The sequence below is a fragment of the Epargyreus clarus genome, unplaced genomic scaffold, assembly GCF_041222505.1.
Source record: "Epargyreus clarus isolate Ecla_fem2 unplaced genomic scaffold, WU_Ecla_fem_2.2 ptg000004l, whole genome shotgun sequence".
Classification (NCBI taxonomy): domain Eukaryota; kingdom Metazoa; phylum Arthropoda; class Insecta; order Lepidoptera; family Hesperiidae; genus Epargyreus; species Epargyreus clarus.
The window spans coordinates 6,744,421-6,761,918 of NW_027332212.1; the positions used below are offsets into that span (position 1 = coordinate 6,744,421).

The following is a 17,498-nucleotide window of genomic DNA, read 5'->3' on the forward strand; positions in this document are numbered from 1 at the left end:
ATTTTTCAATAACGTTTGCCCAAGTATAATATTAAATGTATTCCATTCCATCGTTACATTCCTATGGCCAGATAAAATTGCATCTTCTGAAAAAATAAAAATGATATTGGAATATAATTTTATAATAATACAAAGAGACTTAAGTAGTTACTTAGAAGATATTAGACCATAGAAACCGAAGATAATCTGTAGGTACGTTTCAAACAGAGCGTAGTAATCGCAATGCAAATAGCTAGCGGCATCCTGCGCCATAACGATTGTGTTTGCATATAATATTAAAACGGGTGCACAGTATGCACAGTTTGCGCACTTTGCACAGTTTAGGCACAGTCCGGAAGTCGCCGCAACTGTGACACAGCATGCAAATGACCGTAAAAGCGAATTTGTGTTCCCAAATGCAAAACGCTTACAAAGGGCTTAAATTTGCAATTCTGTCATAAAAGCCGCGCAGATGATACGTGGAATTTACCGCTCGATTAGCTTAATCCCGGCGTTGGGTCTGTTTGTTTTTTAGTTCTGCTAAACCACTTAGTTTAGTTGCCATGGGATATGTATTTTTCAATATAGAAATACATATTACTAATCCATGTCAGAATTTATTGTATCACTGAGTTAGGTCAATTTTTGTCACCCGGGTATCCGTAATTGCACGGCATACGTAAATGGAATTGGTTCTCTTCGCGGCATGTGTACCAACATTTGGTTTAATGTGGTAGAATATCTATGAAATTATAATGATAACCTCGAGTGGTATTTACGGTTATTGATGTGCATGCGGACCAACGCTGCACGCGGGTGGAAAACCTATAAAATTATATATTTCACAAAATGCAATATTCTATACAATCAGATCGATGTTACAAAATTATTGTTTTATGACCAAAATTTGTTGGTATTACATTTATATACTAATAAAGCAGGTATACTGCATGCGTAAAATACGCCGCTGTCCACTTGTTTTTGAAATGCAAAATTCTATCAATTAATCACTAAGAATAATTCGACCGCGTCTTAGTCGCACTTTCAAACAGCGAGTGTGTTATCACCCTAAACTAGTTAGTTCCGTTGTGGATATAGTAATTGGAACTTTATTAGACACCAATTAATTTTGGTTAGCATTTAATTAAATTACTTGGAACCGGTCTCAAGGCTTTACTTGCGAACATATCTAATACTGAGTAGTTTGTATTCGTATTGTTGTCTCTGTAATATAACAGATTGATCTGTAGGAATATTGTATGTGAACTTATATGTATGTGTGGTTTTAGGTTTTGTTGTTGTGTACTAACTTATATGCTGAACGAAAGGGTGATAATAGTTAGTGATTTATAAATTTAAATACTTTTCTTTATGAAATGAAAGTTGTTAATGAGAATTAATCATGTTTTTTTGGACATGGACAATGGACATCTATATCCAACTTCAAATAGAGCGAAGCGGTTCGTCTTATAGGTGTATTGTTCTTCATAAGGATTAATAATTTTGTACTATAATACTTCATATAAAAGTTAGTCAGCTTCCACAGGAAACTGATATCCACCCTTTAACTGATATGCAAAAACTGATTAACGCTACAAATATATAACCTCTATAATCATTACGAATGTAATACAAATAGGTGATACCTACCCTATATCTATATGATTCAATAATGGTTATAATTTATTTCAAATCGCATAAGTAATTCTGTGTTACAACTTCATCTAAAACAAAACAAAATAGGCTTAAAACATGCCACCGACGTTAAAACACAGTTCTATCAAATGTAGGTAAACTTTTTACTACGCCATTTTAATTTATGTAATTAGGTTAGGAAATAAAACGTTTATTTATTTGTGGGATTTTCGTCATAAATTATAACAGTTAAAACCGACTCGTAAACAATAAAGCGAGTGTAGTTAGTGTAAGGCATAAATCAAACAGCGGATTAATGAAACTGTCGCATTGTAAGCGAGTAACGAAAAGCGAGTTGATAGAGATGAATTTTTGTACGATATACATATTATAACTACAAGTGAAAGCTTTATTATGATAGGGGAAAACACGCTGAAATATTCCGCGAAGCACGCAAGTGTTATCTACACTAATATTATAAAGAAGAAAACTTTGTTTTGTTTGTTTGGTTGTAATGAATAGGCTCAAAAACTACTAGACCGATTTAAAAAAATATTTCACCATTGGAAAGCTATATTACCCACGAGTAACATAGACTATATTTTATATGAAATATATTTGATAGATAGATTTTGAGGCGGTACAAAGTTTGCCGGGTCAGCTAGTAGTATATACTGCTGGAAAGCAAAATTTTCCAACGCACTGCCGTGCGTCTAGATTATAAGGACCATATAAATTGTATGTAATAGACGAATAATTCAAATCTTAATATGCTAGTTCATAGTATCATCTATTTTTGTTATTTCGGTTGCTAATAACAGAGCTCTAGCTAAAATAAAAGCAGAAGCAAATATATCTTCAATATGATAATAAAAAAACTCTTTTATTTTTCATTTTAATATTACTCGCAAAACTCGTAGCTAGTAATTTAGAGCGTAGCTTCTTTAGCAAAAAAAAAAGACTATCGCCTACACTCTGCATAAATATTATTCTTATAACATTGAAAAATCGTTTATCGCTTACTGCTTAATATTATTTATCAAACAATTCGGCAAAGCAGTAACAAATCCCGACTAATACTCGCAGGCAAGTACACAAAAGTGAGAAAACACGATCGACCCCCGTAAGTAGGGCAATACATTCACCCTTTCCAGCATGTGGAGACCATAAATAATATTGCGCACCTGCATTGCTAGATTGGCTAGATAAAGAAATTTAATATGCGTAAGTGTGGGGCTGATTTATGTGTGGGTGGGTGACGATATTGCTGATTTTGGGCGCTGGGAGTTTCTCACGTTTGTTAAGTTAGATTATTTTAATTTTTAGCTTATAATTATTTCGAATATTTTCCCCCTGGTGTACTTATGTATTGTGTATTGACGTACGAGTATGTTGCGATATCAATTGACGTGAGATCGATGTGTGAGTGAGATGCCTGTGGTTGTGCCATTGCTGTGTTACTAATTATTACTTTGCCTGGATGCGTGTATATTTGCTATTGCTGACTCAAATCAAAATCATTATTAAAATCGTTTCATATATTTTCTATAAATCTATTCTTCTGGAGGTTTTTCGTTTATAAAGAAGAATCAGCGCAAGATGGCAGCTGTAGTGGTTTTTCAAATCGTTTTATTGATGACAGACCCTGCTCTATCTGGGATATGCAAGGAGTATTTTAATAATACGATGAGGCGCTTTTTCATTTGTATTTCTCCTAAATGTACCCAAAGTTATAATATTACGAGTATTTCATAAATCTTGTTGGGTTTACAAAAATTATGTTTGATCGCTTCTCGCTGATTGCCGGTAGTGAGAAAATGAAATCTGACCTTCTCTGTAATCGGCGTTTCGTGTAAAGTAAAATAGTATTTTAATATTAAATTATTCCGATTAGTAATCATATGGTTACTCTATAGGATTTTACTTAAAAGAAACAAATTATATACATAATTATTTAGTCGCGTAGTTATTTGCTTAGTACCTATTATTTGTGATGTAATCAATTTGACAGTTGAACTTGCTTTAACCAAAAATACTGTACACAATGTAAAGCATAGTATTTTTTAAATTATACGTGGGTTTTCTCATGATCCCTATTAGTTGTGTTGCCATTATGGTGGGTACCTACTATTGTCCAAAGGCCGCTATGTCGATGTAAAGGGGTGCTGCATGATGCAAATAAAAGGTAACACCTAAATTGCTTTGGAAGGTCTCTGAGAATAATTCTGAATGTTTAATAGAAGTAACTCGAGTAAATCGAGTCCCTAATATTTTTTATAATATGAGAGTAGCAAACGAGCGTGCAGTCTAACTGATGGTAAGTGGCTACTGCCGTCCATGGACATCAGTAATCAACCCCAGATAGGATTAGATATTCCTGAGGTTGGCCATAGATGCGCCGCTACCCCTGAGGACTAAGCTGGAACACCTAGGATAAGTAAGTCTCCCTTACCAAACCCTTCCAACTATAACACAGCAGAGCTTAACACTGCTGTTCTGATGTAGAAATCGGTGTAGCGGTGATGCCGCCGGAGAACCACAAAGGATTCCACCACATTCAATCACCTCACCATATTAGTAAAAAAATGCTGCTGAAAAGCAGAAACATATGTACTCGTAGTTTGTGAAAACTGCCACCGTTTGCAATTTTAACGAATCGTCTGTCATTTTTATCGACCGTTGCATTTTACTATACTACCAGCATTCAAGAAGTAAATAGCTACGTACATTTTATAAAAGTAAGTACGGCAAGATTAAGTGCGGCAATACATCGCCTCTTGCCGACATGTTGAGACCGTAAATAATTTCGCGCACCTGTACTGGCTAGATTGGCTAGATAAAGAAGTTTAATATGTGCCGAGCTGGCTTGTGTAATGAATTACTAGTATTTGTAACGGAAAATTAAAATACTTCCGTATATAATGTTAGAAAGTTGTAGATAATTACAAAATTTTATAATTTCTAAGACAGACATTATCAAATTTCGATCTACGGCAATTCACTGAACGGATTGATTATTAATAACGGGCGCATGTAAGTAAGTAGCCTCAAATTTTGTTTATTTTATATAGGTACTGTTGAAATATATTGAAGTAGTAAATCAAGGCACTTAAATTACTTACATATTTTATTTGTGTACATTTTTACCCGACTGCCAAGGAAGGGTTATGTTTTTCGCGCGTATCTTGTATGTTTGTCTTTCTTTATTTGATCCGATCTAACAAACGGCTGGATGAATTTCAACAGTTAAGGTGTCATTATATTTGTCTCAATGACCCGAGTGTCCTTAGATAGGTGTTAGTAAAAAAAAAAAACAAAATGGCGGATTTTTGGGGCGAAATAGTAACACATTTAAAAAAAAAAGTTAACCGAACCTATCGATTAGGGTATCAAATGAAAGGAAATTAAACGGAGATTATAAAAACATATTTGTATATATATAAAACAGCAAGGTGACTGACTGATTGACTAACTAAATGACTTTTTCATTTTTCAGAAATCAACGTACAGCCTAAACCAAGGACCTTACAGTTCTGAAATTTTGCACATAGGTTCTCTATATAGCGTGAAAAGAAAAGAAGAAAGAAAGGCTTTTTGGAAATTCTACCCTTAAGAGGGTAAAATAGGGAAAAACAGTTTTTTTGAAATCCTTTAATTTTGAAGCATCTGCTATAAAATTTTGTATTTGGCTTTCTGGATAAGAACAAGGACGCACTTATTTATCCCCCTCCGAAAAATCAACCCCGTAGAGGGTTAAATAAGGGTTAAAAGTTCATTTGAACAACCGTCAATTTTGAAGCAAACACTATGAAATTTTGTATCAAGCTTGTTCGATAAAAATAATGAAATTCTACCTCTAAGGAGGTAAAATAATGACCGAAACTTTGAATTACTGAAGTTATATATTTTATAGACCTTAAATGGTGAATTTTTCTCGCGAAATAGTAACACGTTTTAAAAAAAAATAACCAAACCTATCGAGTAGGGTGTCAAAATAAAGGAAATTGAGAGGATATTACACATACATTATATAATATATCTTATATATAAAATTCTCGTGTTAGTTACCGTACTCCTCCAAAACGGCTTCACCGATTTTCACCAAATTTTATGTACATATTCAGTAGGTCTGAGAATCGGCCACTATCTATTTTTTTACCCCTAAGTGATAAGGGTTGTTCGCCCTTAACATTTTTTTTATTTATATGGCAACACAACGTTTGCCTGGTCAGCTAGTACATATATACACATCGAGATGACTGTCCGACTAAATGAGTGAGTTGCTGTGCCAGAGATCAACGCAAAGGGAAACCGCTGAACTTAAACGTGCTGGAATTTTACACATAGGTTCTTTATATAGCGTAAATGAGCACTACGAGGATAAAATAGGTTAATATTGTTAGAACATCTTTTGTTTTTGAAGCAGACACCTACTATGAATCTTTGTATTGGTTTTCTGGATAAAAATAATGAAATACGTATTTCACTGCTTTTGGAAATTCTACTTTAGCCTTTTTGGTGCAGTCGGGTTTTTGGTTTTTTAAATTAATTACTTGTTTTTTACTCTTCATCGTTTTTCAAAACTTCTACATTTATCCGCATAGCAGTTATTTACTCCTTTAGTTAAAATAACAGTTATTAATATACCTATTCCAGTTACACAGTAATGTGTGGAAGTTAAAAGCTAGCTATAATATAAGCATTATATTATATCAAAAGGCGTTAAAGTATATCGCAACCTGTATCATCTCCGAGCCATTGAACTGTTATAATCAAATTTAACAAAATTCTTTGTCCCTGTTTAGGTCATATCACTACCGCATCTACTAGACAAAGGCTCGCAGTATACATATAAGTATCACACTGAGAAGATTTTCATTATCATAAAGAATTTTGTAATCTTTTGAAATTTAATATTATATAAAAAAGCGCTTACTACACTCACAGCCCCACACTAGGATTCCCTGTCGTGGGTGCCATGGACACACACAGAGACAAATATACAAACACCCAGACCCAGAAACAGAATCCTAAATTCATCATTTAGATTTCTGTCTCGCCGGGGATCGAACCCGAGACCCCCTGCGCATCAGACCGGTATGGTGACCGCTCCGCCACGCGGGTCGTCGTACAATAAGGCTTGTTGATAAAAACTTGCAGAAGTGCCTAGGAAGAAAGAGGGAAAAATACCAAAAATTAGTTAATTTTTTTGGTCATTACTTACGAGTACCGTTCATAATTATAAACTTAGAACAATGTTATCATTTTGATATTACTATTCGACTATGCACTATTCGACTATACACTAGTCGAGTATGCACTATTCGACTATGCACTATTCGACTATGCACTATTCGACTATACACTAGTCGAGTATGCACTATTCGACTATGCACTATTCGACAATGCACTATTCGACTATGTACTATTCGACTATGCACTATTCGACTATGCACTATTCGACTATGCACTATTCGACTACGCACTATTCGACTATGCACTATTCGACTATGCACTAGTCGAGTATGCACTATTCGACTATGCACTATTCGATTATGCACTATTCGACTATGCACTCTTCGACTATGCACCATTAGAGTATGCACTATTCGACATATTATAAGTATTTTCTTATTTGTTATGTTTTAATATAGCCTTGGTAACATACATTTCCGCAGTGCTGCTTCAAAACTTACCTCACTGCAAACATTTAACAATTGCAACCCTAACTTTAAAACGCAACTCCATTTTCAAGAAATAGCCAGCCGTTCACAAATCTACCTGAATATAGGCCATTACCAGCCAAGCAGCGGCTTAACGCTCTCGGCTACAGCGCCACTTAAGGCCTTATATAAGCGTGCGACCACACATTGTATTACGTAGTTTATAGCTTGTTACTACCCCTTCTACGAGTATTGCCTGTATTGCGTTTAGTAGTTGTATTTGAAAAGTTACAAATTTCATGTTAAATGCTACAATTTTTAAAATATATCAAGCCAAAATCAAAATATTTATATGATTGAAGTAGAATCCACCTGACGGTATTTTTTTTAATAATATAGGAGTAGCAGACGAGCATAAAGTCCACCTGATGGCAAGTGGCTACTGCCGCCCATGGACATCTGTTATCAATCCCAGATAGGGTTAGATATTCCTACCTGAGGTCGGCCACAGATGCGCCGCTACCCCTGAGGACTAAGCTGGAATGCCTCGGAAAAGAATGTTTCCCTTACCATACCCTTCAAAACGGAACACCTAACACTGCTGTTATTAGGTAGAAATAGGTGTGGCGGTGGTGCCGCCGGAGTCGAACCACAAAGGGTTCTACCACCTTCAGGTAAACGATCAATGTCGCCCATGTACATCTTTAATAAGACGTCCGTTCTTCCATGCTCTAACACGGATACATAAGAAATGTTTCACATTCAGTACCCTTACTATGAGTTTTTACGTTTTGACAAATATAACTGTTTTGGTATTTGTGTATTCGCAAATACGTATTTGCCCATACAAATTCCAATCAGCGCCCCTAGCGGATTGTATCAGAACTATGGTGTCAGTAACGTAACATTAAATGTCTAAATTGACAAAATGGCGCTTTATGTTTTGTCTCTCTTTTTTGCGATCATGTGAGGCAGGCAGAATTATTGTTACGTTTACTCAGTCTACTGAAGCAAACGGAATAGAATATTGGATTGAGTAAACGTAACGTAAAATTGTGGGATGTTTTGAAAACTCAGGGAAAGGGTACAGAGTACGTGTAGTATTTATTCTTAATGATAAAAAATAAAACCATAGTCCACTATTATGCTCAAATTGCCTTGGTAAATTTAATTGTGATATTATAATAAGTAATTCATATGGATCTTTACAATCCAAAATGTAAAATAAGCTAAGAAGGATACCACAAACTTATAATTGTAATATTCTTCTACTATGTGATTAAATACTACACATTTCAATAACATATTTTTTCACAAACCGTATTAAATTTATTGTTCTATATTAAGAGTCCTGAACCAAATTATGGGCTATTACTTTCCAAGAATGCTGACTGTTATATAGAGGCCCCAGGTTTACTAGTAACCTTTATAAGCGCGTAACACATACATTCACACAGTTTATAGTTACCATGAGTTTTTACGGCATTAACTACTATTAGATCTAGTATTTGAGCAGTTTTATAAACTTTATTACTTTACCTGTATTTATAGTATAATTGGTTTCTTACAACCTTGCAATAGTACATAAAATTTTATTATCACTAATTTTATATACTCCAATGAAACTTATTGGGTTAAATTCGAAGCATTTTTATCAAAGTAAGTGGATCTTAATTATACTTGGTTAATAAAATATTCTTACTATAAATGTGTTGTAATAAAATCTAGTTCAAAGAAAACCTTAAGTGTTCTCAGCCGCAGGCCATATGAGGTTGTATATCCATATCGCTACATACTTTATCACTTAGTTTACATCCACTGAACATAGCTTTTGTTCAGTATAAAAATTATGTTATGTGAAAACAATATTTTGTCAAGTAACAATTTCGCAGATAATAAAAATATAATAAATTTTCGTATAGGTTTCTTACAAGGATAATAATAATAATTGTGAATAGCTTTAAATTATTAAGAATAGTAGGTTTACAAGAATGAATCAAGTATTTAGTGTCAAAATCGGCATCGTAACTTTTCCAGCATTCTTAGGGAACCGTAACCAAAGGGTAAAAACGGAACCTATTACTAAGATTTCGCTGTCTGTCCGTCTCCGTCTGTCCGTCTGTCATAGCGCTATATCTCCGGAACCGTAATAGATAGACACATGATTTCAATTGACGATGATTGATGATGATTTTTTACAAATTATGCATAACGGTGGCCGCTATAACAACAAATACTAAAAATAAAATATAGTTGAATATTAAAGGGGGTTTCCATACAACAAACCGGTATATTTTGGCATTTTTCCATCTAACTGTTAAACCGTAGAAAGACGGTTGAAATTTTTACAATCCGTTTACTACTATAACTGGTATTATAATAAATAAAAATAACAACCATAAAACTAGTTATTTTAATTTTATTATACGTTGTTTACGTATCATTCGTCATCAACTCAACGCCATCTATTTTTGTGTCATATAACTAAGTATTGTTGAAAATTTACGTATCATTCATCATCACCTCAACGCCATCTATTGTTGTTTCATATAACTAGGTATTGTTGAAAATAATAAAATGAATAAAGATAATGAACATTTTGTGGTACGGAAGCCTCCATGCGCGAGTTCAAATCGTACTTGGCGATTTTTTTTCGCTAATTTATATTTTTCGTGGGTTTTGCCTAGAAGACTAACTTGAGAAATTCATTCTGTTTACTTATTTATTTTTTTGTGACAAGTTTAAATATAAAATGGAAATTTAATTATTATGATAATTCTTTAAGAAAATAGATATTGTTTATTGATAAAAAACCTATTATGGTTAATCGAATTTGCTTACGGCACTCATTTCAAATATTTTTACACCGATAAGTGAAAACCGCCCTTAAGTTCCGTGCTACGAGTTATCGCACAATCAATTACCCAGTTTAGCCTCTAGGCTTGTTACTGTAGCCTAGTTCTGTTTGCTTACTTTGGCATATTTATTGTAGATAGACTACACTGGAGAATTAATGTTAGTGCTACATGCTCATTTTTGTAGAGCAAAATAACACACAGTTGTTAAAGTTACTTTAAATGTGAAGACCCAAATTCGTATCATCACTTTTAGTTATCAATGCAAGCCTGGTCCTCCAACAATAGTTCAAGTTGATAACAGTCAGTGTATATGAAAAGATATTTTTTAATTGCCGTCATTTTGGTGTTTAAGAAATACTTGTATAATCGATAGTATTAAGCTGTTATCAGCTGTCTTTTTTTTTAAAAAAAAAAAACTGACTGCAATTTATATTTATATTAAGATCGAAAATTATGCATCGTGAGGCGCTATACTGTGTTTTTGGTGCGCTCTCCCTAACCGATCGTTAAATGCCTATTTCCATACATGTGCAAATACGCATTTAATTGATGTGTTTGGAATCACTGTCACGCCAGCTGTCACCGCATATGATATTTGATTCCAATATTTGCGACCAAAAACTGATATGTTATTTATTTGTTACAGACGATCCCGACCGAGGCGAAAAAGCAAAATGTTGTGACAAAAGCGGTATCAGTAGCGTAGAGTAGCGAAAATGTGTTCCCAAAGAATATTCTATGATATTTCGGGGCACAGGACTTTTCTATTCATAATAGTGCTGCTGTGTTTAAAGCTGTGTAGCCCCCAGGATTTGAGTGATGAGTTCGTTAATGAGGATAGTTTAGACTCGGAGTTGAGTGTGGTGAAGAAAGTTAAGTTCGCGAGGAACGCTGACACGAGCCCTTGTAGGTTGAGTGAACTGCTCTGTGATACGGGACAGTGTATATCGTTAGACAAATACTGCAATGGGGAGAACGACTGCGGAGACAAGAGCGACGAGCCGACTTCTTGTACGCGTAAGTGTCATTTTACATATGCGAGGGTGGTTCCATACTTATCAACGCGGAGTCAGCTTGAGCCGGTTAGAAAAGGTTTAGTCAAGACGTAGTACAACTATTTATTTTAAAACTCACTATATTTTGTATTTTGTATGGTGAGCATTACAGCGGAATCCACGTAGGTACTCTTACGGCGTTTTTCTTTTCGCGCGTGTTTACACACGCGTCCTACCCGCATGCGTGTCACTTTCATCCTCTCGTTTTATTTGCAACCATTCGTACACGCATACAGGTGGCTAAGAGCGTGCGCGTAGCATGCATGATATAAACACGCGTGACAAGGAAAGTGTCATATACGAATAAATAACTTCGTAAGATTCGCTTCTGATCGGCTGTTCCAATTTGATGCGAGTAACATCGTTTTCGCGTTGATATGTGGGGACCCCCTTATTCCATTGTGTTTTTATGTAACTGCGTGCACGTTAATAAATAACCTTAGACTTTTAGTTATTTTTATTTTCAATAGTTCTAAGTTGAAAACATGAATACCATCTTATATTTTTAGAACAGGTCTACCTACACGCCTTCCCTCATGTGATCACGTGTAAAAAATTTGAACCAAAGAAGAACCAGCTTATGTTAGGCATTCCTGTAAATTGTATTATTGTTACATAAAATTTCGGTCAAAATTGTTTCGGTTATTTCCAAAATATTTTTAAGCAAATGTTGACTATATTATGAAAATAGTCACACTATTACAAGTTTTTATTTAACATGCCTTTTTAGTTTGTATATAATTGAGGGTCAAAACTTATACTAGCGTACATGTTTGGTTTGGCGGACCATTTTTTATTAATGTCACTTACATGTTCACGCCAAACTATTCATTTTAAAATACATACTGAACATATCAAGAGTCGGCTAATCAATGTTGTGTTACTGCGATATTTATTTTTTTATGTCAAAAGTTTCCTCAAAATATTTGGTCAAAACTCGTTCTCGTAACGCCATTACTGCACGTGTACTCGTATCAACGCAACCCTTTACACCAGAAGTCCGTACGAACGTACAAAGATTTGAATGTGAAATGAGCTTAGACCAACTATTCCTGGATTCAATCGCATGTCCCTAAAGTGGTTGGTTAGCATACATGCAAGGTGTCTGTGCCTCTAAGTGGTCGTTTAGCATGTAAACGGAATACCTGTAATACGATCCGGTTGAGTGAGCGCTTTGGTGAAGGTATCGCCGGTTTCAAATTAAGGAGAGGATATATAGAGTATGGATTTATTTTTTAGCTGTATCACTGTGCGTGCTCGTCTGTGCGTATGTCTTCGTGTGTGTGTGTGTGTGTGTGTGTGTGTGTGTGTGTGTTTGTGTATGTGTGTGTGTGTGTGTGTGCACGCGCGTGTTTGTACGAGCCTGTTTAGTTATTTGTGTGTCTGTACACGCATTCGTTAAGCGCGCACGTGTGTGCACGCTCGAAATGTGTACGTGTGCTGCATGCGTATGTTTATTTAAGATCTGTCAACTTGTCTCATATAATATCCTTATATTCTAAAAAATACATACATACTACATACTTACAATGAATATTGCGTATATCTTGAGTAGCACCAAATACAATCCTGATGCTGCAGCTGAGAGCTCAATAACATATTTAAATTCTTCTTGTCCAATAATAAATAGAATTTAGAATTTTAGCCTTAATGTAGTAAACATTCATCATATCTTAATATTCTGATTCACTAAATACCATAATTCCTTCCCATACTTACTTCGCTTCGGGGTAGTAATAAAATGAACTTGTACATTTTACAATCTGGCGAAAAGTTTATTGCCATTGTGTCTTTAATTTGCTTCCTTCATTTTTATTACTTCCTGTCTTTATTTGAATTTTTATACTTTCTCAACCTTCAAAGGGATTTATAGCTTTCTGACATAGCATAATAAGCTTTTTCAAATACTTTTTTGTAACCGATCTTAGGCAAACAGATAGAATAACGCTAAAACACTTTTAATGATATAAAAGTGGTAGAACCCTTTGTGGTTCGACCCCGGGGGCACCACCGTCACATCTATTTCTGTCTAACAACAGCAGTGTTATGTGCTGCTAATTGTTTGAAGGGTGTGGTAACGGAGACATACTTTTCCGAGGCGATTGCGTTGATTACAGATGTCCACGGGCGGCAGTAGCCACTTACCATCAGGTGGACTACATGCTCGTCTGCTACTCCTATATTATAAAAAAAGAAAAATAAGTTATATTGGTTGAATATGCAATAGACTTCATTTGAAAACTTTGATGAGGCCCGTGGATCTAAATTTAAGCATTCGCAAATTTCAATAGTTGATTAACATTGAAACCTGTCGGATGTGTCCATATTGTCGGCTAAAGACTAAAGTAAAGGGGCCACTTTGCATGGTAGACTTTTATCCTTTCCAGTGAGGATATGCTTTCACGGGTTTCAATGGAACTTAATCATTATAATTATTTTATTAAATAGTAGTACCAAACGAGTATTGAGCCCATCTGGAGGTAAGTGATAAGTAATAATAAGTAAGGGGTTCCAGGTTCAAATCCCAGGCACGCACCTCTGATTTTTCAAAGTTATGTGCGTATTATAAATTAATTATCACTTGCTAAATGGTGAAGGAAAACATCGTGAGGAAACCTGCATACCTGAGAGATTTAAAAAAAATTATCTCAAGTGTAGGTGAAGTCTACCAATACGTACTTGTCCAGCGCGGTGGACTATGGCCTAATCCTTCTCATTATGAGAGGAGACCCGTGCCCAGCAGTGGGACAGTAATGGGTTGATGATGATGAGGTAAGTGATTATTTTCACTCATGGACTCTATATAAAGCAGGTTTTTTATGCCAATCTGTTTTTTTATAAAACAGGTGTTGGTATTTCTCAAACTGAGTCAGAGGGCATTCACACCCTTCCATCTTTATGCAGAACTGCTTCATGCCAGAAATATGATTGTCTCTAGTATCTCTCTTGTGGAAGCACACTCCCTACTGAATCACTGTACTTCATAGATACAATTTTAGAAAAATGTATCTACACCCATACTTTATCGATCGCATCCATTACGGAGACCTATAAACATTATATGCGGTACTTTTTGGCTGTGCCTCTGAATAACTTAGTATAAATATTGCAGTATAAATATTTCACAAAGGATACAAGCCAAGTCCATCCAGTCGCTGCAGCCCGAGGACTGCAATTCTATAATAAGTTTGCTTTCAGTTGCATGTCATGCTAAGTGAATTTATTTTATGTGGCATTTTTGCAAAGTTGCTTTTCTTGCTTTGTGTACGTGTACGTGTATAATATTTATATGTATGCGAATATATAAATAACTAGCGAACCCGTCAAACGTTGTGTTGCCATATAAATAAAAAAATGTTAAGGGTGAACAACCCTTATCACTTAGGGGTATGAAAAATAGATAGTTACCGATTCTCAGACCTACTGAATATGCATATAAAATTTGGTGAAAATCGGTAAAGCCGTTTAGGGGGAGTACGGTAACTAACATTGTGACACGAGAATTTTATTTATAAGATGTATTAAGATGTTCTTATGTGGTTGAAGTAGCAAGGGCGCAGTGGTATATGATCACTGCCGTCCATGAATATCTGTGATGAGCTAATTAAAGAACAGAAGTTTTTCCTGAGCCTTTGTTTCTCCTGAGGATTAAGATTATTGCCTCCTTTGTAATATGAACCAAACTAAGTTACGATACCAAGTTATGAATTTAGAAATACATAGCTTTACATTTGTCATAATTGCTATAAGCACATAGGAAAATTACATCACATCATCAACAACCCATTATTGTCCCACTGCTGGGCACGGGTCTCCTCTCATAATGAGAAGGATTAGGCCATAGTCCACCGCGCTGGCCAAGTGCGTATTGGTAGACTTCACATACCTTTGAGATATTTTGTTTTTATAAATATCTCAGGTATGCAGGTTTCTTTTTTTTTTTTATAATATAGGAGTAGCAGACGAGCATGCAGTCCACCTGATGGTAAGTGACTACTGCCGCCCATGGACATCTGTAATCAACCCCAGATAGGATTAGATATACCTACCTGAGGTCGGCCACAGATGCGCTGCTACCCCTGAGGACTAAGCTGGAATGCCTCGGAAAAGTATGTCTCCCTTACCACACCCTTCAAAACGGAACACAGCAGCGCTTAACACTGATGTTATTAAGCAGAAATAGGTGTGGCGGTGGTGCCGCCGGAGTCGAACCACAAAGGGTTCTACCACCTTTAACACGATGTTACCTTTCCTCACGATGTTAGCCTTCACCGTTTAACAAGTGATAATTAATTTCTAATACCCACATAAATTTGAAAAATCAGAGGTGCGTGCCTGGGATTTGAACCTCGGACCGCTCGATCGAGAGGCTGAGTTTCTTAACCACTAGGCTATCACTGCACAGAAAAATACTTGTAATGAATTTTGTCGGAGATCAAACATGGAATCTTTTGACTAGAATATGGGCACCAAATAACATCTATATGACTTATAAATTCCATTAAAGAATATACCAATGCTTAGAAGGTATTAACTTTATTTCCGCTTGCATTACAATCTCACATCAATAGTTCATCTAAGATCCAATCTCGCAATGCCCCCAAAACGTTTTAAAATTCCGAATGCCCTTTTTGAACTCGTAAAATCCCTCCAGCCAGTATAACATAAATCTAAATTATTATTTATTTGTCTTATCTCCTAAATAAGATCAAATAAAAATGTGAGCCGTCACGGGACGCCTGGCAGATGTGAAACATCGACATTATTTTGTAAAAGTAATATGCAGAAAAGAACATATTGTGATAGGAACTAAATATGTCATAATGATAAAATAAAATATTACGATTTTTTTCCAGATAACGATGACTATTTATTGAATAAACATTTATTTTCATTAAATACAAAAATTTACGAATTTATTTCAAATCGTGACTACTTAATTCGTTCGTATAGCGTGGCGCCACGGCATGCGTCGCCACGCCAGAAATCGGTTTTACGTGCGGCTATAGATGTTTCACATCAATAATTACTTAAAATAAAACTATAAAAAAAACAATTTGAATAATTTCCTTACTCTTCACATAAAATCGCAATATGTCCCTGCAAATAAGTTTTTACAACACAACACAGCGCAAACTGCTGCTATTCAGCTGAAAGATCGTTGAAATACGCAAACTCTTCTAAACTATTATTCCTTCTCTATACAATATGGGCACCGTATTCAAGATATCGATTTCTTCAATATTGCAAAAACTACTTCAGTTGAGCTAGAAACATCCCAATAACATCCTTTTGTGCGAATCTGCTGACTGTCACAAAAGGTAAAGCAATCGTTCGTTTTTGCCACGGCAGCATCAACTGGATATTAAATTTATGTAGTACTAGTTGCAAGCAAGAAGCAGCAGTCTGTTATTCTAAAGATCCGAGGTTTAAATTCTATGTAAACCTGGTTTTAAAAACAGCAGCGCTTATCACTGCTGTTATTAGGCAGATATAGGCGTGGAAGTGGTGCCGCCGGAGTCGAACCATAAAGGATTTTACCACCTTTTAAAAATAATTTATTAATAGCCTTTATTAATAAGATTTCCTGTGTTATGAAAATGTAAACTGTCTTCCTTTTACGAATTGATAGTAAGGATATTTTTCATAGACTCCCTTTTATTTTTTACTTTTTTATATTTGTAGTATTTGTTGTTATAGTGGCATAGTGTACAATGTGAAAAAATCAAGTGTATATTCATATATTACGGTTCAAAAGATAAATCCCTGAGACGAACAGAGAGCGGAGGCTTAAAGGTTTCCATTTTTACCCTTTGGTTGCAATATGCAAATGACATAAAATTTTATTCCCTCCTTCAATATCACAAAAAGATTAAAGAATAAAAACTAACGTTATTAACTCATTATGTACCTACTGAAGAAATTCAATTTGTTCAAACAATTGCTAAGAACGGTCTTATTGATAGTTTCAGTCCGGCCTTTAACCATTTGGTTCCATTATACATTTTTCCACTAGAACTGGCTGGCAGATAATTGTCTTATACAAAAGACTCGTGGAGCTGCACAAAGAAAAGAACTAGATTACTCAGTTCTGCAATTCTCAGTCTGGAGACAACAACGTTCTTACGAACAGGCGGTACATAAAAAACGGGAATGACGTCACGTCATTTTGCAGTTTCTTTGCTGTTATGTTTTTACTAGCTCACTCATTCAAAAGGGGTTAGAAAAATTGTTTTTCGACTCCGCAGGCACCGTCGCCACACCTCTTTCTGTCTAATAACAACATTCGCTTTAAAGGGTGTGGAAGA

General features: G+C 35.3%; 1 protein-coding gene across 1 annotated transcript in view; it reads left to right on the plus strand.

The window, feature by feature from the left end:
• LOC140757373 (uncharacterized) overlaps positions 1-17,498 on the plus strand; it is a 112,031-nt gene that overhangs the window by 43,212 nt on the left and 51,321 nt on the right. Inside the window, exon 2 of the mRNA XM_073093039.1 lies at positions 10,782-11,152. Coding sequence (XP_072949140.1) covers positions 10,852-11,152 — 301 coding nt within the window. The 5' untranslated portion in view covers positions 10,782-10,851. The remainder of the gene's footprint in view (positions 1-10,781; positions 11,153-17,498) is intronic.